At 40.7% G+C, this 27526-nt stretch overlaps 1 protein-coding gene across 1 annotated transcript in view; it reads right to left on the bottom strand.

Annotated features, from left to right (window-relative positions):
• The window catches only part of LOC124613268 (atrial natriuretic peptide receptor 1-like), a 412251-nt gene that overhangs the window by 207965 nt on the left and 176760 nt on the right, over positions 1-27526 (bottom strand). The window contains exon 3 of the mRNA XM_047141960.1: positions 4677-4836. Coding sequence (XP_046997916.1) covers positions 4677-4836 — 160 coding nt within the window. The remainder of the gene's footprint in view (positions 1-4676; positions 4837-27526) is intronic.

Raw genomic sequence — 27526 nt, 5'->3', positions numbered from 1 at the left:
TCCTGTCATCCTAAAACATCATGTGAAAGCAACAAGTTCCAATCTCTAGGGATGGTGCAATCTGTTGTGGCTAGTGAATAGTCATCTCTGCTAGTTGTAGTTCAGAAACTGTCAGGGAAACTTTGCCTCTGTGGCAGTTTAGTACTACTGTCAATGCACAGTCAATCCTGGATATGTATCCTTTCCCATGCCAGGAGGAACTGTGGGCTAAATTAATTATTGGGCGGCCAGTACTTTTCTAAAAGTGATTTGTCTGAAGTGTATCTGCACGTTCCTGTGGATGAAGAGTCTTGGTGAGTTCTGGTTTTGATAGTCCTCATGGTTTTTATCAATATTTGCACCTTCCTTTTAGTGTGGCTAGTGCCCCAGCTATTTTCCAACGATTATTAGAGCAACAGACTGTGCCTGTCGCGGGCTGCATTAATTATCTAGATGATACTGTTCTTACAGGCTCCTCCATGCCAATCACTTGCAAAATGTACATATTCTGTTCTCTGTCTTACAATCTGCAGGCTTACAGTGTAACCTCACAAAGTCTCAGTGTTTCCAACCTCCTATTGTCTATTTGGAGTTCAACAAATCTCAGGATGTAGTTCGCCCTCTGTCAGACCACATCTCTGCTGTGATGTCTATGCCTCACCCCTCTGGCACTGAACATAGTTTTGGCGACTGATGCCTCACAGTATGGTCTCAGAGTGGTCCTCACCCTAGTATGCCAATGGCTTGAACAACCTGTTACTTTTGCCTTGAAATCTCTCACTTTGGCCCAGCAGTGTTACTCTCAGATGGAAAAAAGAGGCTCGTGCCACTGTCTATGCTCTCCAGAAATTTCGCATTTTTTTGTATGACTCTACATTTCACCTTATTACTGAACATAAGCCCTCAGTTTCCTTGTTTAACCCTCACAGTTCCTTGTCTGACAAAGCAGCACATCTCCTCCAATGCTGGCTACTGTTCTTGTCTCACCTTAATTACGAAATACATTTTCAGTCCACACGTAAACATGCCAATGTGGATGCACCTTTCTGTCTTCCTGTGGGTCCTGATCCTGACTTTGATCATATAGAATTGCTTTACTTCAATCTTGATACTGAAACCCAGGCTCCAGTCAAAGGTTTCCTAATTATGAGCTCGTGCATAGCAGCTGCTGTTGCTGCTGACCCAGATCTCTGCCAAATGGTTCGGTTCGCTCAACAGGGCTGACCAGATAAACCATTGGGTCAGGCTTCAGACCATGTGCACAACTATTTTTCCTTAGGGTATTGCCTCTCTGTTGATGAAGGTGTTTTGCTGTTGTCCACGAAAGACCTCTCTCCCAGAGTAGTCATTCTCACCACATTACAGCTCGAGGTTCTATGACCTGTCTACCAGTGTCATTGGGGCATTTCATGCACTAAACTGTTATCTATGTTTTTCGGCCAGGGAATGACAATGACACTGGCCATTCTGTCGCAGCTTGTGAGCAGTGTCCCCAACAACATGTGGCTCCCAGGGCATCTCTGTCCCTCTGGCCCAGTCCATGCCAGCCATGGGAACGCATTCACATAGACATACTTTCTTGGATTCCCATTGGCTCTTGGTTGTGGATGCATTTTCCTGGTTTCCTTACATTCTCCAATGAGCATCAACATTGACTTAGATCACAATTTGTATGGTTTTATGGGTTGTTTCTATTGAGGGGTTGCCTTGTACCTTAGTTTCTGATAATGTGCTCCAGTTCATTTCTCACACATTTCAATTGTTTTGTTTCCATCACAGCATTCATGATGTTAAGGCTGCACCATTCCATCCTCAATAAAATGTTGAGGTAGAATGACTAGTGCATCTGCTCAAGTCCCAAATAATGAAGTTTGTTGAGGATTCTTTGCCGGATGATGCTCTTCTCAATTTTCTAAGCAATTATTGCTTCACAACTATGGAGGAGCAGAACCCAACTGAGTTGTTTCAAGGACAGCAGCCACACATGCTCCTCCATCTTCTATGGCCTGAACCGTACCTGCCATGATAGGGTTCGTTCAGGTGCTTTGTTCCAGGATCATCATTGTGGGCATGAGGGTTTGGTCACTGGCCCAAGTTGATACCAGCTACTGTCGTTCACCACTGGGGCACCATCTGTGTGACATCCGTATGGCCAACAGGCTGGTGGCATGCCACCTTGATCAGATGCACAGACCTGTTAACTGCCAGAAGCTAACAGTTTGCATGTGCACCCCCAACACTGCAGTGCACCCCTTGGTCCTCTGCCTTGATCCTGACATCACCTGCTGTGGAGGCATCACTGTCCCATTGATTGCCTTCAGTATGAGCAGCATTCAGTGGCCCCAGTTTCCAGCACTGACTGTCAGTCTGTCTCTGGCCTTGGGTACATTGTTATGATGTGCTGTTCCACTTGACTTGCTTACACTGGCCCCCTCTTCATCATTACATCAACCATCATTGCCACTGGGTCTGGCCCTGCCACCCCCATACTGAGACCTACCGGCTGATTATGATGTTGAGATGGTGATGGCACCCTTCTTTCTGGTGCTGTCGTCAGGCACTGTGCAGGCCCACTGCCCTCAGGCAAACTCACATGCCTGCGTGTTTCGACCCTATGTTCTGGTGCCTGCAAAGCTCATCTTACTGCCCCCCCCCCCCCCCCCATCGGCACCGGCTGCTGCCTCTTGGAAGACTGCAAGTGTTTCCTCCATTGCCTGGGCATCCACTTCACATGAATGAGAAGTGTGTTATATCTTGCAACTAGTGTGTGTGCACCAAGTGTGTTGTCACCGCGCTGGTGTGTTTGTATCAGCTGCCAACTGTATCTGCATGGGCTGGCCGCTGGAGGCCTACTGTGGGAGGCATGCACACAGTGAGGTCTCCACTGCACCATCCATCTGTGACTTACACATGAAGCAGTGCTAACTGGACCCTCTTGTGTGTCTTTCTGGTATGCAGTTCACTGCAGTGTACTGCATCATGTTAAGTGTGGATTCATAGGAGTCTGTTTTCAGTTGCAGTTGAGTGCTTCATGAATAATGCCATATCTGGGTTATTGGATCAGTCTTGTGCACTAATAGTTAAAACACTACAGAGCGATACATTAGGGTATGTAGTATATTCCTAGATTGATAAGTTAAAGCTGGTTCATGAAACTTTGAAAGTCAGCTTTCATCAGATTGTTTTTGTCTCTGTTCAGATGTATTCCAGTTCAGTTTTTGCAGCATTTTTGTTACTCAAACCTATGAATATTTATGCTGCTCTGGTTTGTATATGTTCAACTTCCCCTGTTAACCATATTTGGTGTGGGTCTCAAAGAGTTGGGCAGTGTGCTAAGACTTCCCAATACAGAAACACTCAGAATTGTTCTCTCCAACCACCCATGGTAGCACTGAAGAGGAATAGGCATACTCATCATCTGCAACCAATGTCATAACTATACCTATTGCACATGACTGCTTCATGTACAAACAAAGCTTCACTGGTAGTACAGCCAGCTGCTCTGGGAAGAACTGACATCACCAATTCTGTTTGAGTCAAATAAAAGAGGCAGAAATACAACCCTTCTACACACCAACAGTTTCATGATCGATACAAATACTGTCTGGCATGGATAGGTGTGAATAATGTAAAATACAGCTGTTGCTATTGAAACCACTAAGACTAGATGTTAGCAAGCTTCATATGGCCACTTACACACCATCCTTCAACACCCTTGAGCCAACTAATGTTGTGGTTTTGCTGCTGCTATGTGCAACTTCATTAGCAGCAATTTTAATGCAGAAAATTATGCATGAAATACTAGGGTCACTTGTACGACAGTTTGGTGGGGGTAATGTGAGAATTACAAATAGCAAATTCAATCATCATTGGGGCACATGACATGACGACCTTCCCAGCTGTTGATAAGTCAGTGTCATCAATGTTACAATCATTAGGACATTGACTAATACAACCAGTGACGCCACCATTAGGAATATGCTGTTGTCAACCATGTTCTAGTCATGTTTCATCCAAATTTGGATGGTGCGTCACAACACTGGGGCATAAACTTTATGGACTTAGCTCAGCCCTCGAGGACAGCATCTCATCTACTCATCTACACCTACACTCTTCCCCCCCCCCCCCCCCCCTACTCATCACCCAAATTCCTCTCACCATGAAGGAACTCCAAAATTTGTAGCCATTTGGATTGGCCTGACACACCTGCAACATTTCCACTGATGTCAAAACTAAATTATCGCAGAAGATACTCCACTTTATCAATGGACTGTGTTATTTTGTTGTGAATGACCTAGTGCCATGCTACAGTATTTGGTCTGGGGACTTCAGTGTACTGTATATCCCTAACTGCAGATGTATACCTGCAAAGAAACAAACAAACAAACAAAAAAAAATGGGAACAAAAAAATAATTAGATAACTTTATTTTTCCACAGTCAAAAATTGAAGCTGTATGACACCACCCTCCTACACTTTGTGAGTATTTCATTTTAAAGCACTTTTCTTGAACTGCTAAACATATTATACTTGAAATTTTAAAACAAAAGTTGTAGTGCTTTATTTCTTGACAAAATATGGATGGATACATGAAACAAATAAAAAAATTGTTCTTTAATAAAATAAAACTTTCAGAACACTTACTGCCATTCATGCTCCTAAAATAATGATATGGTTTGAAGAAGATAGGAAACTTACTAGTGAAATAATTATGATCCTTTATTACTTCTGCTGGAGTAGTTAGGGAGCGTAATCCAAAGTCTGTTATCTTTAACACAAATCGTCCATCAATGAGGCAGTTTCCTGAACGAAGTTTACCATGTACCCCAAGCTCACAACTGTGTAAATATGCCATACCCTGAAATGAAATTATATTTATTATATTACATATATAATTTGAATGATAGTTGAAATAAAAAATTTGAAATAAAAAATTTAAAATGAAAAAATCATTATGGAATCAACGTTGATCCAGAAATGCTCTGTTCCAACCAAGAGATTAACGTAACTACATTCCCTCAGTTTCTCTCAAACATGGTGTCATTATGATAAAACTGGTACATTTACATAAGTTGCATGAAACTGAAAGAAAATTTTGAATTTTGAACAGAGATGTTGTATCAAGGAATGAACCACAAAAGTATCAAAATAAAGAAACACCACAACTTTAATATGCTGAATAATATTAAGCCATGAAAATCATAGGAAGATTATCTGACTCTGTGATAACATATGTGATGTGTATTATACCCCAGTTCATGGAATAAATTCCTTGAGAATTTCTATTGTAAATTCCTTAAAGAGATTTGAAGGTTTAACCAGTGTTGAGCTGATGTGTATTCAAGATACAATGTGCAAGGATACAGTACTCTGGTGCTGCTATGTAACTCACCTGTACCTGTGGTCTCTGACTGCTACAAATGTTTCCTGGGTGAATTAGTGCTAAGAATTAGGAACTTTTGGTTTTCACCAGTCTTTGGCTTAATGGAACTCTTATTACTAAATGCATGCTCGACAGTATGTAATGCTTGGGCTTTATTCAACTGAACCAGAAATTATTTCATACTTTTATTGTGGCTTAGTTGAACATACCTCTGAGAAGCATTGTGTTTGGTTCGTGGATTAATAAACAATTTTGATTTGTTTTTACAGAAGTCAATTTTGTTCAGTAAACATTGTTTGCCTAAGCACTTTTTCTCCATACGTCCTGAATATAATCCATCACAACAGACTAACACATCTAACTCACCAAAAATAAAAGTTATTCTTCAATTTATTCTTAATATATTTGTCACAATGGGCTCATATGTTTTAAAATCATTAAACAGATAAGATATATCTGTGTAATTTGCTCAATTCTTCTGGTTGCCTTTTTTATGCTGTAGAATGTTGATAGCCTACTGAAGTCACTTTGAGGTGACCATTACTATCCAATTCTAAGTTGAGTAGAAAGTTTGAAATACAAGATGTATATCAAGAATGTTTATTTGTTTTGTTTTAGGGTACAAAAACAGCTAAGGTCATATGTGCCCATATCAGAACCTTAGAACACTAAAACAAAACAGGAGTTAGAAATGACTACATGTTAAGACCAGTCAGTGGCAGGAAAGAGAGCTAAGAGCAAGGACTTCCTCTTGGAGAAAGGTCAATAAAAAATGCTGTAGAGAGAGAGCGAAGGTGCCAAACTAAACATTAAATGTTGTTCACTGTAGTGCTACAACAGATAAAAAGTAAAATGGAGGCGACAGCACATGTGTTATTCACTAAGGTGGTTAATAACTCAGACGACAAACATACATTAGAAGTTATGTGATTAAAAAAAAGGGCATTCAGGGAGGAAATAGCAATTTGTTAAAATTGATAACACTGAGCACAAAGTGGTGGGGATCACCACTTAACAAATGGGGATGGCTAAAATGACAGTGCCCCATATGCAACCTAGCTGAAATGATCTCACCATTGAGAGAGGACTGAGACAAAGACGGCCAAGCTAATGGTAGAGGTTTAATTCCCCAGAGGTTGTTCCCATGAAGTGAAGACCAATGGTGATGCAAGTGACACCATCTGCAGACAGACACCAACAAGGAGATCATCATAAGGAATGGAAGAACTGGCCGGCTGAGGTAGGAGGACTGCAGCCGCCGGTTGTTGGTTTCCTCATAGGCGTCAGTGAGCGGAAGTCAAAGCAGGTCAGCACCGATGAACAGCAACTGGTACCGGCAGCGTTGGATGCTGGTTTCTACGTCTGCGTACCCATGATGTGTGAGAACTGTATACTACCCACACCAGATCTTCTTAGTTGTATCATTCTAGGCGTATCTCTTCTTAGCCTAATACGTTGAGATCTTCTCTCCAGTTTTTCTCATTGTGGCTTTTTCACTACTTCTCCCTTGTTTACATTTACAAATTTTCTCCATCGGATATTTAGGAAAAATCCAATTCAGTGAAATGGTTCTTTTGTCTTGTTACGCTCGGTTGCTATGGCAACATTTGATTGCTTATTCTCTCGGTTTTGTCTCAAAATTCCTTTTTGCTGCAGTCCTTTCACACCAGTCGCCATGTTCTAATGTTTTTTGATGACAAGAATATGTGAAGTTGGATTGCCATCTTCCCACTTATTTTATACAAGTTGACTTACTTGGTGTATACAGCCAATCTTCTTCTCTGGATAGCCGCCTATTGGAGTCTCTATAAATTACTTCTCTGAAGAATGATGCTAGTTACAAGAACCTTAAAGACTCTCTCACCACTTGCAAAATAATTTGGTACTCGAAGAATACTTTTCGGTGACTATTGGTATATTTGAGCTTCATAAAAACAGAATTCACACTTCACACATAAACATTTAACTTCTCATAAGTAACTCGTATCGTCTCACATTACAAACAGATTTAAGTCCATTTAGAAAAGAGTTGGTTTAGCAACCATGTCTCTACTACAACCATATCATAAAATATGTCTTGCCTCCAGCAAGCCCGAGATAAGAGTTTTTTCATAATTCAGAATCTTAATTGTTCTTTCGTCACCAACAATAGTCACAATTACAAACGAGCACAGAATGACACAGAAGTTCCTTGGTGGTGCCGCGTGTTTTCATTATGACTTCCATGGACCAACCGACAAGTACTTGTCAGTGCCGTTCTACTGCCGTGTCTACTGTCTTCTCATGATAAACTTTGGACCTGCACACACAGACAGGTGACACACAGTATATGGGTTCTTTTTCCCACTCACATTTAAAATATTGTGTGTTTCAGACAGTGGAAGGCTGAGTGTTTCTAGAATTTGTGCAGAAATTCTTGAAACACTACAGTGGGTGGCCAGGTAAGACACATGGGAGGACCAAGAAAGTTTCCTATCAAGCATGATCCCCAGGAATTTCATAGATTCAGTGAACAGAAGAGGAACAGTCTCAAGATGTAAAGATAGTGGAAGAAACTTATTGTGCCACCAGAAATTCACACAAACAGCTTTGTCAGTGGAAAAGCAAAAGCAGTTTCCGAGGACCCATGAGTAAAGATGATCGAGACATTGCTGAAGATGCCACTCAAGGAAAGAACTGCACTAGAGGGCAAAATCGTCAACAAAAATGGGGCCAGAGATGCCATAATAGGGTTAATGGCTATAGCAAAAATGGCAACTCTCAGGATGGAGCCCTGAGATACCCTGTTCAACTGGATAAAGATGTCCAACAAGGCAGAGCCCACATGCACCTTAAAAACTCTGTCTTTTAAAAATTCCTGAAGGAAACGGGCCAGGCAGCCTCAAAAGCTCCATTTGTAGAGAGTACGGCGGATACCAGTTGTCCAGCAGGTGTCATAGGCTTCATAGGCTTTCTCCAAATCAAAAACACAGCCACAGTCTGGTATTTCCAGAGAAAACTACTTATGACATGAGTTGACAGGGTAAGGAGAGGGTCAACTGCAGAACGGTGCACTGAGAATCCACATTCTGCAGTGGTTAGTGAATTGTGAGACTCGAGCCACCATACCAGCCAGGCACGATTCATATGTTCCATCACCTTGCAAACACAGTTGTTGAGAGAAATGGGGCAGTAGCTAGAAGGAAGGTGTTTGTCCTTACAGGGTATAGGTATGGGTATGACAGTGGCTTCATGTCAGCACCTGGGAAACATGCCATCTGTCGAGATGCAATTTTACATACAAAAGAGAAAATGCTTCCACATAAGAGAAAGGTGCTGCAACTTCTGAATGTGAACATAGTCCAGCCTTGGGGTGGAAGATCAGGTAAATTGAAAGCATGATCTAGCTCCCTTACAGTAAAGGCAGCATTGTAGCACTCATGATTTGAGGAGGAGAAGGATGTCACCCGAGCCTCCTCCACTATAGTTCAATTCTTTTATCTTGGCGGCTCGCGCATGCGCTGTGTTGCCAGTTGCACACGACACATGCGCCAATAGAAGCAGCGCCATAGTATAGCATAGTTCGCAAGCTTACGTTTAGGGGGAAGCGCGCAGTTCATAAAGTAAAGCCACCATGGCCGCATTAACCCTTTCGCTGCTACAAAGACGTGCTCCCTGCATTCCGCACTGTGCGCGATTTTGTCACTGCACTGCTCGCCTGTGCAGACACATGGTGTTCCGACTGCTTTGACACTCTTACCATTCGATTCCACAAAAATTATTTGGCCCAAAAATTTGATTTTTACACATCTTCTTGACTGATATCTTCCCCCCATAAATGACTTAATTTTGTTTCGATGTTCAATGCAGTTATTATGCAGCATTAAATATAGTAAACCATTGCACGAAATTTTGAAGAGTTTGCAGAGGTAAAAGTCCATAGAGTATACTTTCCGTATGGTCGATTTTAGTTGCCACAATGTTGAGAATGAAATGTGGACAAGATACCTAAATTTCATATAAAATTTACTGTATAACAATATCTCATTTAATTTAAGTACCACATAGGTGTCGTATGTAATATTGAGAAATATTCTGTCTTTCGCGACTGTAACAAAAGTTTTATTTACACTGAGCACGTTTGGCTTTATTTTAAAGCACTTCAATCAATCAAAAGGAAGTAGACAAAATACGTTAAACAAAACTGTGGACTTACAAAAACATTAGGACTTGAATATACCGTCTATCAGTGAGGTGCTCTGAGCTATGCCAAATATAATTTTTGTGTGTGGCACAACAAACATAATTTATTTGCTAAAACACTGATCAGCCAACACAAACGTTGAATATTGTGTTACCGCAGCACAAAACTACGAAAGGTGACTTGGCAATGGAGGAGACAAAATACTGTTCACTGAAGATGCTTCAAAAGATAAAAACGCGTCTGGTCTAAATAAGTCGCTTATTACAGTTGCAGAAGAGGAATATATTTCAGTACCATTCGTATAACTGCGACTGTGGAACAAAAACAAGAAAGAGAACATGAGTACCACTGTGTATGTCCCAAACCTTTCATTGATTGAAGTGCTTTAAAATAAATCCAAACGCGTCCGGTGTAAATAAAACTTTTATTACAGTCGCGAAAGACGGAATATTTCTCAATATTACCTACGACACCTATGTGGTACTTAAATTAAATGAGATATTGTTATACAGTAAATTTTATATGAAATTTAGGTATCTTGTCCACATTTCATTCTCAACATTGTGGCACCTAAAATCGACCATACGGAAAGTATACGCTATGGACTTCTACCTCTGCAAACTCTTCAAAATTTCGTGCAACGGTTTACTACATTTAATGCTGCATAATAACTGCGTTGAACATCGAAACAAAATTAAGTCATTTACGGGGGGAAGGTATCAGTCAAGGAGACGTGTAAAAATCAAATTTTTGGGCCAAATAGTTTTTGTGAAATCGAATGATAAACATGTCAAGGCAGTGGGAACACCATGTGTCTCCACAGGCGAGCAGTGCAGTGATGACAAAATCGCCCACAGCGCGGAATACGGGGAGCACGTGTCTGCAGCAGCGAAAGGGTTAATGAAGAGACAAAGCACTAGAAATTTCAAAAAATTGCATTCAAACGAATATAATTTGTGAAGTAAGACACTTCGATATTGTTTTTAAGTAATGAAAATATTATGCACCATACAAGGTTTGAACTCAGAACCTTTCACATAGAAGCCCACCACCTTAACCGTTACACTATCACGACTCGTCCACCTACAACATGCTATGAGGACTGTTTAACACGTCATGCAAAATACTGACAAACACAGCTGGTATAACTATGAATTACTTACGCTTCGTCGAAGTACAATAGGAAATAAACAATTACCGTTGTTCTTTATTGCGAAAAAGCAGTATAAAAGAAAGTCTGCTATCAAGACATTGCTTTTGTTCTATTACTTTATTTATGACTGAACGTTTCTAAAACTGAAGACACTCGTCCATGCTCTGCACTGCAGTCGAGATCTGGCAACGTCGTTCTCTGTTCATTGGCTGACTGTGTTTTGTGACATCAGATGCGCAGAACGAACCTAAACTCGGCCGCCAACATAAATGACGCGCACTTTAGTGTCTGATAGAGGAAGGCAGTGTGATAGCGAGTAGAACTTGAAATCTCTGCAAAATAGTGGCCTAAGGTGTTGCAGATAACAATGTGGTTCACAATGACATCTACTATGGTCAGGCCATTGGGGAATGAACCTGGACCCAGAGAGCTGCCAGAGGGTCACCCACATGATGGAGGAGGGAGTGGAACTCTTAAAAGAACTATAATATGAAATCCAGCTACTTTTTTGCTGTCCCAAAGAATGCAACTGCATTGTGCATGCAACTGCTTATAATGAATACAGTTTTCCATCGTAATGTGATGGTTATAAACATGGAGGGCACATCACCAAACGTGAATTGCATTACGGCACACGTCCGTATACCAAGGGACTGAGAAATGTTGCGGTAAAGATGAAGTGTGAGGAATGGAAAGCTCTGCGGTGGTAAGGATAACGTTTGGAAGATATTCTAATTGGTCACCACAACTGGGGAAATGTTCTTCGAAGGTCACCAGGGACGAGTAAAGCCGTGCATGTAGGTGCCATAGGAGACAATAAATGAACAGCACATTGTAAATGGTTGCTCCAGTATGTGTAGTAAGAATGGACAATTCGAGATGACAGGCAAGGTGGGCAGTGCAGAAGGAGAGGTCCAAATGGGAATAGGTGTGTGTGTGTGGAGTCTGAAAGGAATGTGGGTGCTCCCATGTTAAGGCAGATGAGTTTCAGTGGATTGAGAACGTCAGCCAACAGGACAACTGTTGGACAGGTTCTGGAAGAACCCCAAAGGCAACGGTGCATATTAAAGTCACCGAGCAGCAGAAAGGGGTGATAGAGTTGCCCAATAAGCTGTAGGAAGTCTGCCCTGGTGACATCGAGTGATGGAAGGATGTACACGGTGCAAAGGGAAAAGATGAAGAGAGGAAGGAAAAGCGGCCCGCAACAGCTTGAAGCTGGGTAGCCAGGGAGATTGTTTGACTATGAACGTCATCCTGAATTAGCAGCATGACTACCCCATGAAACGGATTGCTGTCATTGGGGCGAAGTCAAAGCAGACCAGAAAGAAAAGTGTGCACTTGCGAGGATGTAATTTAGTTTCCTGGAGGCAGGAAATAAGTGGACACTGTGATTCTATGAGCAGCTGTAATTCCTCCTTGTTGCATCTAATATTATGAGTGTTCCATTGAATGAGAGTCATGGTAGGGAAAGGGGAGGAGGGATGAGATGAAGGAGTGTCACCTTGGCTGCTGCCGACCATTTGCCATTGTTTGATTTCTTGGAGACTTTCTGGTTGGCAGAGGGAATCTCAGATGTTCATTGGCTGCAGGGATGTAAAAAGTCTTGGCAGGAGTATTCCTTCTGGCCTGCCAGTTGTGTAACATGCGATTTGGCCACTGGTGTAAAAAAATGTGGTGTCTTTTTGCACAGCAAGAGGAGAAGGAGGCAGGGAAGCTACTGTGGCACTGCACAATTTTACAACTGAGCTGCTGAATTTGAGGTCACATGTCTGCATGGCTGTGTCCTTCATTGAGTGAGGTGAAGTAAGAAGAGTACTGTAAGTGTCAGATGGTAAAATGCAGGCTTTTCAACTACCCAAAAACATTCAAGCGGCAGGGTAAGGCACCTTTTCTTCACCCACATCTCCTGGATGGCCTGCTTATTATGATTCATGGGACATTCTCAGGATGAAGCTGCATGGTTTCCATTGCAGTTGGTAAGTGGGGAGGAGGAGGCAGGCAATCACTCTTGTGAGCATCCCCACCACAATAACACATTTAGCTGTGTTTCGACAAGACATTCCAGTGTGGTTGTAATGTTGACATCGTTAGTAGTGCATTGGATTTAGAATGTACAGTCAGACTGTGATGACTTGAAAGCCTGCTCTGACACTTGATGGAAGTGTTATCCTATAAAACATGAGAAAAAGAGTACACATAGGAACTAAGGTTGCATCAACCTTTTTCATTACCTTATGTACTGCAGCTGACACACTGATCAGAGTGATAAGTCTGGATTTCTTCTTCGCTCAGACCATCGAGGAGCCTAGTGTAAATAACACCACACGAAGAATTCAGTGCTTGGTGGGCCTAAACATGAACAGGATAGCTGTGGAGGAGTGAAGCTGTAAGTAGTTGTTGGGCATGAGAATCACAGTTTGTCTCCAGATACAAAGTGCCATTACATAAACAAGAGCATGATTCCACAGATCCAGTGATGGCATCAACATCTTTCTGAATTTTGAATGGATTACCCAAAGCAAAGGACTGGCCTTCTTCAGCATGTGATACCGCAACGAACTGAGGTGCAGCTGGGAGAGTCTTTTGGACTCTTTAGCCTCACTCCATTTACGTTTATTAGACAAAGACTGAGATGGTGATTCGCTCATTGTGAGAAAATCTCCTCAGAGGGGGGATCACTCCTCTCAGGTGATTGTTCACAGCTTAGGTGACACCTCCCGAACTCCTGACAGAGGGACAAATTGGCAAATTACAAAAGTAACACCTCAGGCAATCACCCCTCCCTGAGCCTGGCCTGTACTAAGGGGTACATGTGAACCCTACCTGTCAATCTGCATCTGGGAACTACCTGTTATTCACACCAAAGAATGGGCCAGCCTTCAGGAGTGCACAGGGAGGAAGAAGAAACAAAGAGGAAGCAGAGGAAGGATAGGAAATGGAGAATGAAAACAGAAAGAAAAACAGTGTAGGGACTGTTCTGAAGTCAGGCTACTGAAAATTCAGAACACATTCCCAAAATTATCCCGAACATGTTCCCCAAGGGAGGGTGTGACAGTACAAACCCCCGTTACTAGATGGATGTTTCTAGTATGCAAGGATTGCTTTGAGGAGAGCGAGCGTGCTACACGGCGCGCGATTCGCAGAAGCACGTGCCGCACCCACGCGAGATTCCCAACGGTTGTTGGGACGCCTCCGTCGCCACGTGGCTCGCAGCTTGGGGCGTTGTTTGGTTTTTCGCGCATTACATGATAACTATGTAACTTATGGTGAAGAGCGACGTGGCAGTGGATTGTGGTCAGCAATATGCACCTTTTGAAAGATCGACCTTTATTTCAAGTCACGAGACGCAAACGTACTAACCTCAAAATCGGTTAATATCACGAATACTGAAAGATTAATAAAAATAGTAAATACCAACTTGTAGGGAGAAGCGAGCACTCATTAAAATCGTTTCATCATAGCGGATCGAGTGCCGTAGTCATATGTTAAGATTCACAAATAATTAAGCCCATAAAGAGCAATGAACAAAGTTTGAGGGAAAATTGTTTATAAAATTCAATAGAAAATTCATGACGTAAACAACAGCACTATATAATATTTTGGGTGGCATCACACATATTTTAAACTAGTTAAGTTATACTACACACTTAACTTGCAATAGTTTTCATTGTTTGCAAATTATCATTAACATTTATCACCCATAATTAATTAATTATTATATATATATATGAAGATTTTGAGCAGTGCACTCTGTAGATCGCTATAGATTATGCCTAAAAATGGTGCTACATGCAGTTCTATGTTAAAACTTTGCAGCACAGATGTCAACAAACAACTTTGCGCTAAGTGGCGAAATTTTGCAAAAACTAAAACTTGATTTACGGGCATTAGAATAACCCTAGAAATTAATGTAACATAGTAGATAAGATGTACTTTTTAGCGCAGTTCCAATGGTGTAGTTATATCTGTTGAGGGATGTATGTATCACAATTTGTAACCTCAACTGTTGAGATTGGTACTTCCATAACAAGGAGGTTGATGTCTGAGCCTATATAAGTGAGCAGCCACCTTGGCCAGGGGTCAGTCGTTTTCGAGGGTGGGTGGCGGGCAAGCCCCACTTCATGTGAACTCCCTGCAACTGCACTTCCTTCTTTATTTACCGCCTCATCGCAAGGGAAAAAAGAATAGCAGCAGGAGAGACTGGTACTTGCATAACAAGGGTGGCCCATGTGGTCGTTGAGAATTCTTTTTCGCGCCGATTTATTTCGACAAAGAGTATTCTTTAATAGTGGAAGTGTGCAAGCATATTATTTGTTGAACTGGAAGTGCTACGATTATTTGTGTGAGTACAATTTACAAGGTATACATCATCGTGAGTGAACATGTGGCGGTCTGTGATTTAGCGCCAAAACTGTTAGAACAAAGAGGATAGTGGATCTGTTCGAATTGACTAAATAACTTTAGATTATAGCAGCCTAAATTACTGCTATTGGGGGCTCGGAGTCAAATTATTATTAAAGTAAAACTGTAAACCATCTCACCAGTGCTAATTTCATTGTATGAAAGAAAAGGACAATGCCAATAAATAGTGATTTAACTATGTCGTGAAAAAACTGATTTTACTATAATAATCGCCTAATTTTGTTCCCTAGCATTAACTTTACTTATGTCTCATTTGAGGTTCGCCGATGACATTGTAATTCTGTCAGAGACAGCAAAGGACTTGGAAGAGCAGTTGAATGGAATGGACAGTGTCTTGAAAGGAGGATATAAGATGAACATCAACAAAAGCAAAACAAGGATAATGGAATGTAGTCTAATTAAGTCGGGTGATGCTGAGGGAATTAGATTAGGAAATGAGGCACTTAAAGTAGTAAAGGAGTTTTGCTATTTGGGGAGCAAAATAACTGATGATGGTCGAAGTAGAGAGGATATAAAATGTAGGCTGGCAATGGCAAGGAAAGCGTTTCTGAAGAAGAGAAATTTGTTAACATCCAGTATTGATTTAAGTGTCAGGAAGTCATTTCTGAAAGTATTCGTATGGAGTGTAGCCATGTATGGAAGTGAGACATGGACGATAAATAGTTTGGACAAGAAGAGAATAGAAGCTTTCGAAATGTGGTGCTACAGAAGAATGCTGAAGATTAGATGGGTAGATCACATAACTAATGAGGAAGTATTGAATAGGATTGGGGAGAAGAGAAGTCTGTGGCACAACTTGACCAGAAGAAGGGATCGGTTGGTAGGACATGTTCTGAGGCATCAAGGGATCACCAATTTAGTATTGGAGGGGAGCGTGGAGGGTAAAAATCGTAGAGGGAGACCAAGAGATGAATACACTAAGCAGATTCAGAAGGATGTAGGTTGCAGTAGGTACTGGGAGATGAAAAAGCTTGCACAGGATAGAGTAGCATGGAGAGCTGCATCAAACCAGTCTCAGGACTGAAGACAACAACAACAATGTCTCATTGAATAATTAATTCAAAAAACTATAACAAATGCATGGGTGTGGAAGTGTACTAATGCACCAAGTGTGGAAATCATCCCCTGAGACTTACGTGAGAGCCAAAATTTGCAATAACATTTATTAACCAACATTTGTATATGCACATTCATGTAAACTCCCTGCAACTGCACTTCCTTCTTTATTTACTGCCCCGTCGTAAGGGAAAAAAGAATAGCAGGAGGAGAGACTGGTACTTACATAACAAGGGGGTTGATGTCTGAGCCTATATAAGTGAGCAGCCATCTTGGCCAGGGGTCAGTCGTTTTGGAGGGTGGGTGGCGAGCAAGCCCCCCTTGAGGGAAAAAGATGCTGCAAAGACTGGGGCCCCATGGTAGCCAAGAATGATCTCATCAAAGAGTGGTCAGCTTTCCGGGTGGGGAGTGTATATCAGGAGAATCCTCCTAAATGTCTAAAATGTGCATTACAGACATGAATAACAAATATTGTGCTGAAAACGCATAAGATTTCTCTTGAATGGCCTAATGTCAGATCATACCCATACATATGAATCTGTCAGTGGCATTCCACACATTACTGTATGTACTGGGTATATGAAGGTCTTGGAAAGATCATCATAAACATTCAAAGCACTGAGATTCAAAGGCTTGAATCTGATGTATCTCTGAGGAGCAGGGGCTTGTATGAAGCAGATTTTATTAAAATTAACCCATACAAGATTTACTCAAGAGAGGTCACAGAACATAGGTAATGAAGTTGTTAAGAGGGGCAGTTAATTGGAAATCCAGATTATGATTTTCAATCCTTCAATAAAGATTATTAGTTAGTTTATGGAAGGAGTGGCAATTAAATGTTTTTAATTTTCTTCTGAAATAGTAGGGTTCCCAATTTGTTGTTTTATACACCTGAGTACGTTCTGGCATAACCACAAGTGCTGAGGATGAACGCAACACCAGAAAAGACAGTGAGGTAACATCAGCCAATAGCTTGTTGACAAGGACTGTGCCGCCCCAGGAGTGACATGTGCAAGAAGTGAATATAAGTGCCACTCATGCTATCCTAGGCCACTCAGATTGGCTAAGTGTATGGACATTATTGGATGGATGTATACAGGCACTTGCAGAACAGATTGTAGCGCTCTGTATCAAGTGCTTACTTGGACCCTGTCTTTAGCAAAGACAATTTCTGTTTGCACATCACTTGGGACACTGATGTAACTCCAAAGCTAAGTATTGCCAATCTGCTTTATAGAAATAAAACTGCTAATGTTATTTGCTTGAATTATTGTATTGCACTCCGAGAGTGCAGCATCCCTTAGGCACCCTATAAGCAATGAGTTGGCAAGATCCAACAACTGGCGATGAGTCTTCAAACAAACTATGTGCTGACGGCCACAGAAATTTATGTGCTTTCCGTGCTGGTGCCTTAATTCTCTCTTATCATTACCTCGCAGGGGCACTCTCTTTGCTTTAATAGTTTCTTGTCATTTTTGCTAATCAGTGCTTACAGGTGGGCACTGCAGAACATTTATTTGCTTTGTCCTACTTCTTGTCTTCCAACATGCCCACCAATCCTGTCCTGCCCATTGCATCTGGCACCACAGCTGCAAGCATTAGATGCCACACACGTAATCCAGATGTTTCAGTTTCAGATGCAGCAGATTTCTACCCTGCCCAACATGGTACAGCAGCTAGTGGCCAATGCTGCATGCCCAGCGGAACAAACATCACCTACTACAGCTACTATACCACCTTTTTCACAATTTGTGCACAAGAAAAGGAATAGCTTAAGTGGTTAGGCCAGTTTGAATTGCATCTCATCGCCCACAATGTTGCAGGTACTGTGAAACTTCCCTATCTATTATCCATGGTAGGAAGTGCAGTGTTCAGATTTATCGAGAAGTTGTATCCTAACGCCACTCTGAGTAAACTGGCATACAACCAAGTAGTACAGTTCATAACAAACTATTACAACCAACAAGTGAATGTGGTAGCAGCTAGGTATCAGTTCTTTAATTGCAAAAAAAATGGTCAGAACAAACTTATCGGAAGTGGGTAATAGATTTGCAAGGTATGACAAGGGAATCAAAATTCAAATGTGCTTGTGGTGCTTTATATTCAGATATTATGTTGCATGATGCGATTGTGTACAGTGTACCTGATGCCAAACAGAACAAATTTTGGAACAGTCCGATCCATCATTTCAGCAGGTGGTGCTAATACTAGATCAGTACAATTGTGGTGCCTTGTCGGCTCACACATTTGAGCATCCAGCTATTTCTCAGGTTGAGTCTCATTGTTGTGATCACCCCATTACGTACAGGCAGCACGTACTAGCCAAGCCAAGTAAACAACGTTCCCCACCACATAAGCATTTTGCTAAACAGGCGGCTACACAGGCGAACAGAACTAAGTCTTGCCCTAGGTGTTATTCACGGCACAAATGCCAAGACTGCCCCTTCCGAGAAGCTCAGTGTTATGCTTGTTGTAGGAAAGGACACATACAATCTGTATATTTGCAACGGAACAAACTTAATAATTCAACCCACTCACAAAACTCTCATCACAAGGCCCATGTCATATGCTGTATATTCCAAGTCTGCAACTAGAAAACGTGCAGTTTTGTCAGTGATACACCAGTCAAACAAACTTTTGTTCATTTGCTTATTTGTGGGAAACGTGGGAAATTTCAGTTAGATACAGACGCCTCTATCACATTGCTAAATCGTCACAGTATGTACTATTAGGCTCCCCACACCTATCTAAAACTAGCACACAACTGACAGCTTATAATGGACAAGACATTCCCATTCTCAGAACATGTACTCTGCCTGCCATGTATCACTCACGTATGCGAACATTGACTTTTACAGTGCTACAATCATGCAAGTGTGAGAACTTATTTGGTCTTGATTCTTTTGATTTGTTTGGCTTTAATATTCAGGACAATGTGTTGTCAGTGTGTAAATTCAATGCAAAAGACGGTGTAACTAGCTTGCTCAAAGAATTCCCGGAATTCTTTTCTGAAGGTTTATGCAAAGCTAACATTTTTTGTTGCACATATTACGTTGGAAAATAATGCTCAGCTGAAATTTTGATGGGCCAGAACTGTTCCCATTGCATTATAGGACAAAGTCGCAGTAGAACTTAAAGAATTGCAAGACAAAAGAGTTGCTGTACCCATATCAGCTAGTTAACGGGTCACATTCGCCTCTGTGTTGACTTTAAGTCTACAGTCAATCCCCAGAGGATCTCATAGACGGATTAGGCACCGGACACTATTTTTCAAAAATTGATTTGCACGACATGTATCTTCAAATACCACTTGATGAATAATCTCAAAATGTGTGTGCAACAAATACACACTTGGGCTTGTTTAAATATTTGAATTTGCCTTTTGGCAGTGCTTCCGCACCTGCCATTTTCCAATGGTATTTGATACAGCTGACTGCACAAGTACCAAACTGTTCAAACTATCTGGACAATACTATCATAGCAGGTCATACACCTGAAGAACGTATTGCAAATTCATGTGCTTCGTTTTGTGTGTTATCTGATGTACAACTGAAGTGTAGACTGGACAAGTATAATTTTTTAAAACATGAGTGGCAGTATCTTTGTCATTTCATAAACAGGCAAGGTGTACATCCTCTTCAGTCGCATTTGTTAGCCATGTAATACTTGCCAGTTCCTCCTAATATCACATAATTGAAGTCAATTTGAGGAAAAATGAACTATTATATTCGGTTCATACCGAATGCTGCACAAATCACAGCTCCACTGCATTGCTAGAATCACAAGAATGTGGTCTTTGTTTGCACAACTGAGTGCCAAGTAGCTTTTCAAAACCTTAGAATTGCATTGCTCAGTGACTGATACTTAGTTCACTTTGATCCTGACAAACCAGTTATCTTGCCAGTGGATGCTTCCTCTTGTGGAATTGGTGCAGTGCTTTTGTGCAGAATTGCTGATAAAGACAGGCTTATTGCTTTCACATCAAAAGTGTTATCCAAAGCTCAGTGTAACTATTCACAAACTGAGAAAGAGGCATTGGCTATTGTATATGGCGACACCAAATTTCTCCACTATTTGTACTTCACAATATGAGTAACAGACCACAATCCTTTGCAATCTTTGTTTCATCCAATGATGAACTGGTTCCTGTATGAACTGCCCAAAAATTGCAAAGATGGGCTTTGTTGTTGTCTCAATACCAGTATGAGATTGTGTATCATCCGACAGCTCAACATGGTAATGTGGATGCACTTTCACATCTTCTGCATCTTTCACATCTTCTGCTGCATCTTATTGCCACATCAATGTTCAGGATTCTGAATTGCTTCAGTCTTTTCCACTGAACTATAAGAAAATTGCACAGGGCATGGAAGCTGACCCAGATTTCAACATTATGCTTAAGTGCATTGGCACATCGTGGTCTCACTCATTGAACAGCATAAAGAACTCTGTGGTGTGCTGATACTTTGCCCATCAGCATAACCTTGCTGTACAGAAAGGTGTGATTCTTGTTTGAATGTCAGTGGCAAGTTACGTGTGTTGATCCTTAAAGCTTTGCAAAAAGAGCAAGTACCTCACCAAAGACACTGAGGGATTGTTCATACGAAACAGTTATCGCGTCGACACTGTACTTGGCAGGGTATGGATGTCCAAATAGAACAGATGATGTCACAGTGTCTTGCATGTGTGGAAATTCAGTCTGCTCTGCCATAAAAATTCTCTACTTGCACTAAATCACAATCGCCATGGCAATGTGTGCACATAGACTTTGCGGGACCTTTTCGGAACACTCGTTGGTTGATAGTGGTTGACTCATATAGCAAGTTCCCTTTTGCTGTGCCAATGAACTCAACAACATCACATAGCACAATTCTGGTGCTGTCTTGGAATTTTACCTAGAAGGTTTAATTGAAGTAATAGTGTCAGACAATGGACCTCAGTTCACATCAAATGAATTTGAAACATTCTCTGAACGCAATGGCATACAGCATCTAACTAGTGCACCATTCCAGCCATGGTCAAATAGCAAAGTGGATCATTTTGTCAGAACATTCAAGCAGCAGATGGCCAAACTTCGCTATGCACACACCAGGGATCAAGCACTGCAACTGTTTCTCACCTCATACTGTTCACACCCATGAGGTGGACTATCGCCGTCAGAATTGCTTCATGGCGCCACCTGCTCTACGCTCCTCAGCATCTGGCGCCAAAGGAAGGCCACAAGTATTGCTTCGTGCTACACGATATTGAATTTTACAGGGTTTTTAGCGGCAGCAGATAGTGGGCATGAGGTGAGATCATCCGTCAACTTGGCACCTGCATGTATGTTTCAGGTGCAGATGGCTTGCAACACTGCCATCAAAATCAGCTTCACCTCTGTCATGCACATGGTGATCTTTCAGTCTCTTCCCCCAGCTTCATGGGTCCAGAGGACAGCGCGGCCACAGCAGATGCCAGAGGGTGTCATCACAACACTGCATGAGGACCCTATGGAGACAGAGCCTTCGCCTCCTCTCGTCCTACCGATGGATCTGGACCCGCTCTCACCACAGCAGTCGCCACCTTCCTCATTTGGTTCATGGCAGCAGGAGGTGGCCGCATACCCTTCTTGTCTTTTTCCAGGGGATGTTTCCGCCAGAGCACAGGCCGTATGGTGGGGTATGTCTGGAAGCTTTACATTCCCTGCAGCCACAGCTTCCAGCCCGACGTTGTGCCCACACTCCTGCATCCCTCACTGTGGTTACTCTCTCTACACTTAGACGGTTCATTACTTTTGGGGGGGGGGGGGGAGGGGGGGAGGAATGTTCTGGCTTAACCACAAGTGGAAATGAAGAGGATGAATGCAAGACCAGAAAAGGCGGTGAGGAAACGTCAGACAATAGTCTGCTGACAAGGACCACGTTGCTGCGCTAGGAGTGACAAATGCAATAAGTGAATATCAGCACTGCTCTTGCTAGCCTCAGCCACTCAGATTGGCTAAGTGTATGGACATTAGAGGAAGGATGTAGACGAGCACTCAGCACTTGCAGAACTGATTATAGTGATCCATATCAAGTGCTTACTTGGACTCTGTCTTTAGCAAAGACTATATCTGTTCGCATGTCACTTGTGACAGCGATGTAACTCCAAAGTTAAGCATTGTCAATGTGCTTTGTAGAAATAAAATTACTAATGTTTTTTGCTTGAACTGTTGCATATCATTCCGAGAGTGCAGCATCCCTTAGGCACCCTATAAGTGATTTGTGGGCAAGATCCAACAGAGTACTTAAGTTCATGCTGAACCCTAATCAAGATAGTAAAGTCAAAATGAAAATCATTAAAATGATTTCTATATCTGGTAATGTTATTGTAGATTTGAAACTTAGTTTTATTATGAGAAACAGAAACCATTAAAGGGTAAATGTACTGGGAAATGAATTTAAGAACGTTCTTAACAAGGCTTCTGCAAAATATTTGACTGCAACTTTGCACAATATTCTTACTTTAATTACTTTAGGTGTACTGTCCCAGAAAACAATGCCAGAAGACAACATGAAGCGGAAATATGTTAAATAAGTCATCTCCTTCTTCTTTAGGTCAACACATTGAGAAATTTTTGAATGGACATCAAATTCTACTTTTTATAGCGCTATTGCAGTTTTGAAATTGATGTCATTATCAAGGAAATGGGAGATACCTCTAAGGGAAATACATACTGAAATGAACTTTTTGTTTAATCTATGTGCTGAATCCATTTTGACTTGTGTTTTACAAGCAGTATTTAATTTAGTGCTTGATAGTCTATGTTTACTTATGGCGCTAGCAGGTCTGTTTTTGCTTGTTTGAAATGGTATAATATAAATCTTATTGAGATTAAGACTTACACTGATTGCTGTGAAACAGTTGTAGACCTGTTCAGTTATCATTTGTACCAGGCTTGATAATGTCACCTTTGAACTCTTAATGGGTATTATTGTGTATTCAATAAATTTTACCATTTTAAATCAACGTTTAAAAACATTTGAAAATCATTTATACAGGTTAAAACTGAGAGCAGGCTCTATACCAATCCTTGTGGGACCCCACAGGTCATGTTCCCTCATTCTCTTAACCTTTTTTTTTTCATTACTGGGATGTGCTCTATCAATGTGACTTCTTTCTGTTGTGAATCTAAGATCAGTGCATGAAGGTAGCCATTAACTACTGTAACTTGCCCAGTAGGATTTTGTGAGTCTGACAGCCAATGCCTATAACAAGGCCACGCAATAAACCAGCAGGATAACATTTCTTATTTAGCTTGAGGTTATTTGTAGGTTTTGTATAGCTTTCTCTGAAGTGAATCTTGTATGTAATCCAAACAAAGAAGCAGTTAAAATGTTCAGCACATAAAAAGGAGTCTGTATTTGATCAAAGGTTACGTTCCCAAAATATATTTATAAATACTGAGAGGAAAGAAATTAGTCTGTAATTAGACACTGTTCTCCTACCTCCAGTTTTATACATGAGTGCCACTACGCCATATTGAAGACTGTCAAGAAATATGCCTGGAGTCATTAACTACGTATGAAGATAGCATAAGGATTGCCCTATCAAGTTATCTTAAGACTATAATACTCTGGTAGAAACACCAGCATAGCCAGCAGAAGTACTATGTACCAGTAATGAATTTTATTAATTTCTTTTGGCATTATTTTTTGAAACTAATATCTGCTGGTGGTGCATGCAATGGTTTCCAAAGTAGATATAGTGTATATGTATTTAGTTGTTTATTGTGGATGCAATGTTTATGCAACTCTGAGGAATTAATCATTGAGTATGATGGTATAATTTGCTTTGCATTTCTATTTGTTACCTGTTTGACAATGTTTCAATTTGTTTTTCTTTATTCTTGGATTTTTCACTTTTGAGCTTATTGCATGTGTTTCATTTTTTTAATACCAAACTACGTAATTCTGCAATGTCATATGAATTAAACAGAGCTCTATCCTACCAGCACAAAATACATTTATTCCAGGAGTTATCCATCCCTTTTCCTTGCTTCTTCTTCTTCTTTCTTTCCTTTTTTACATAAGTTGATTTTAAAGGAAAGCAGGGCTCAAAGTCTTGTACGAGTTAAATTTTCCATATTCACCTAGTACTCTTCCCATAACCGACATCTAAGCACTGTGACTGATACATTGTTTATGATGTTTCTATTATCTGAGCCTAACTAATTAGCATCACATCTGGCGATTATGGTCAGATATATCACTAACTATTGCTTTTACATCTAAAGCACAGAAGAAATTGTCAATGAGTGTTGCAATTTTTTCTGTGGTGTGTAACACATAGCTGGACATTAACAACTATATTATCTATCAGTACTACCCGACAAAAATGCAATATTGAAGCCTCCATAAACAATGATGTCCCAGTTAAGTCTGAATAACATTATAAAACCTATGTCGAGAATCTTTATTAACCTTAAGATACAGTCATACCTCCAAACAGTGCATTTTTTACTGACAAGCATTTGGAAAATTTTTCTCAGTTCGACATCGCATACTACGCTCTGACCTTAGTACCAGTTTATTTTTCTACAAGGGACATTAAGACATGAAGATTATCCAAGCAGTGACAATTCTTGGAATGAAAATTAATTTTCTGTCAGTGTCAGTAATAAGCAACTTGAGTATACCACGAATAATTTTCTGTGTCAGAAAGATTCCTTTCATCTGGCAGAGATAAATACCATATGACAATATCTTTTAACGTCTTCATATTATTTTAATATAAACATTACTTAATGTATTTGTAATTTGAAGGCATACAGGTCATCTAAGAATTTAAGAAACTGCATGAATTTTCCCTGTTTTCATCAAATGCCATACTGCTTTACCAACTATGTAGCCATACAAACTCATATGCAATACCATAGTTCCTTCTCATGGCAAAATAGCATCAGAACAACTAACAAATCACTCTGCTGATACATCCTTGGAAATTGTATACTTTACATATTCTGGTATGAAGAGCGTACAATTTTGTTGGACCAGGGTTCAGGACCAAAACCCTCCCTTCCAGGGGCACTGCTCTTACCAAGTGAGCCAACTGAGCATAACTTATGAACATCTATCACAACTACACTTCTGATAGTACATTTCTCTCACTTTCCTTACTGGTGATGTCGGCAGTAAGCTGGAGATGAACTCAGAACCTCACACTTTTGTGTGTAATGCTCTTACTGACTGAGCTGAGTCCTGATCCAAGACGCAGTTTTAATCTCTCACCTGTCAGGAATCTTCATTTCACACAATGATTGGGTAATAGAAAAACATAGTTAATTATGTGTCCAGGACATGTATGATCGTCTGTTTATGAAATGTTTTGCAATTAGCATGATTATTAATTTTAAAATTAGGTACACATACATTAGCATTAGGTAGTGAAACAAAACTGCAATCTTGAACCAAAGAGAAAAAAGAATGAGGACAAAACAGAAGAGAGTAATCATAATACTGCTGATATTGGCGAATGGATAAAAAGTAAGCCTCATTGCTTTCTTCTTAGTGTCAGTGGCATCTAGGGCTGAACTGCACTTCTACATCTGTCTATCTGCATCTCCATGGATACTCTGTAAATCACATTTAAGTGCCTGGCAGAGGGTTCATCAGACCAATTCACAATTCTCTATTATTCCAATCTCGTATAGAGCATGGAAAGAACAAACACCTACATCTTTATTTACAAGTTCTAATTTCCTTTATTTTATCATGGTGATCATTTCTCCCTATGTAGATGGCTGTCAACAAAATATTTTTGCATTTGGAGGATAAAGTTGCTGATTGGAATTTCATGAGGAGATTCAACTGCAATGAAAAAAGCCTTTGTTTTAAAGATGTCCACCACAAATCCTGTATCATTTCAATGACACTCTCACCTCTGTATTGCAATAATACAAAATGTGCTACATTCTTTGAACTTTTTCTATGTACACCACCAATTCTATCAGTAAGGATCGCACACCATGCAGCAGCATTCTAAAAGAGGATGGACAAGTGTAGTGTTGGCAGTCTCCTTAGTAGATCTGTTACATACTCTAAGTGCCCTGTAAATAAAACACTGTCTTTGGGTAGCCTTCCCCACAACATTTTCAATATGTTCCTTCCAATTTAAGTTGTTTGTAGTTGCCATCTTGTGCATGTGATTACTCCTTTGTTGTTCACTGGCATTAGTTCTGTTGACATCAAATGAGGTCAATCACTGCTCTTGATATTTTGCTCATGTCATGTTGTTTAATAGTTAAACAGTACTGTTTTTGATGTCATCCTGCCGTGACTGTTGAACCAGGTGCATCAATATTATTTGGCTTGTCTGAAGTATGTCATGGTACTTGGGACACTATGTGAAGACTGTAGCATTTTACATACGACGTCACAAATATGTTTTTGCTGATTTACAACTCTCTGGCAATGAACAATCAAAATGATCCCCATTCCTTTATTGTGACTAGTCATAACTGGCTTACATGAGCACACAGCTGCCTTACAAGCTCTGATGCTTTACCAGTGATGTCTGATTACCAGTGATGTCTGAGAAGTCATTCTTTTGGTTTTGGCTGCAAATGTGATTTTCAGCTGCATGGGGTTACTTCAAAATCTGCAACCCAGTGTCCCATTCACATATGAAATTTCTTGTAACAGTGATTGTCATAAAAAGTGGAAGCTGGAAAATTTCCAGCCTACATGAATAGCAGACTATTGATATTAAATAATACAGATTTCCTTCTGGCAGAGGCAGTTGATTCATTATCTCCATTAGTACATGGTCAAAAATTTGGCTGAATGGAGCAAAGCAGCCTCAGAGCATTGTAGTATGATGTAATTTTGGTATGACGAAAATATGTGTATTGATGTAGAAACTACATTGCCTGATAAAAATAATGAATCATCCAGAAAGAGAGGAGGAGATGAAAAGATACTTAATGGGTAATGGGTTGAGAGGTATTTGATGTTATCTGTCATGGACAGATCTGGGGATCTCAGTTGCCATGGGAGTACCTTAATATCACGTAGACAGTTCATAGAGATAAATGTCATGTGTGACTGTGCATCATCCAGTTGAAAGATAGCGCCATGATACTGTCACAAGAGAGGTAACACATGAGGATGCAGATGTCCTTGATATACCACTGTGCTGTCAGAGTTCCCTCTTCACCACCAGCCATGACATGAAATCATATTCACCCAATGTCTCCTCACTCTGCAATGCCACAACATTGTCCCTCTCCAAAACTTTGCAAGAATGGGAACTCTCCCGAAGTCCCATCCATACTGACCGACAACAGCCATCTAAGGTAGCACAGAATTGTGATTCATCACTGGATACAATGG

This window comes from Schistocerca americana, chromosome 4, assembly GCF_021461395.2.
Source record: "Schistocerca americana isolate TAMUIC-IGC-003095 chromosome 4, iqSchAmer2.1, whole genome shotgun sequence".
NCBI classification, from domain to species: domain Eukaryota; kingdom Metazoa; phylum Arthropoda; class Insecta; order Orthoptera; family Acrididae; genus Schistocerca; species Schistocerca americana.
Note: the sequence above shows the minus strand (reverse complement) of the source record. Positions and strands in the feature narration are given on the sequence as shown.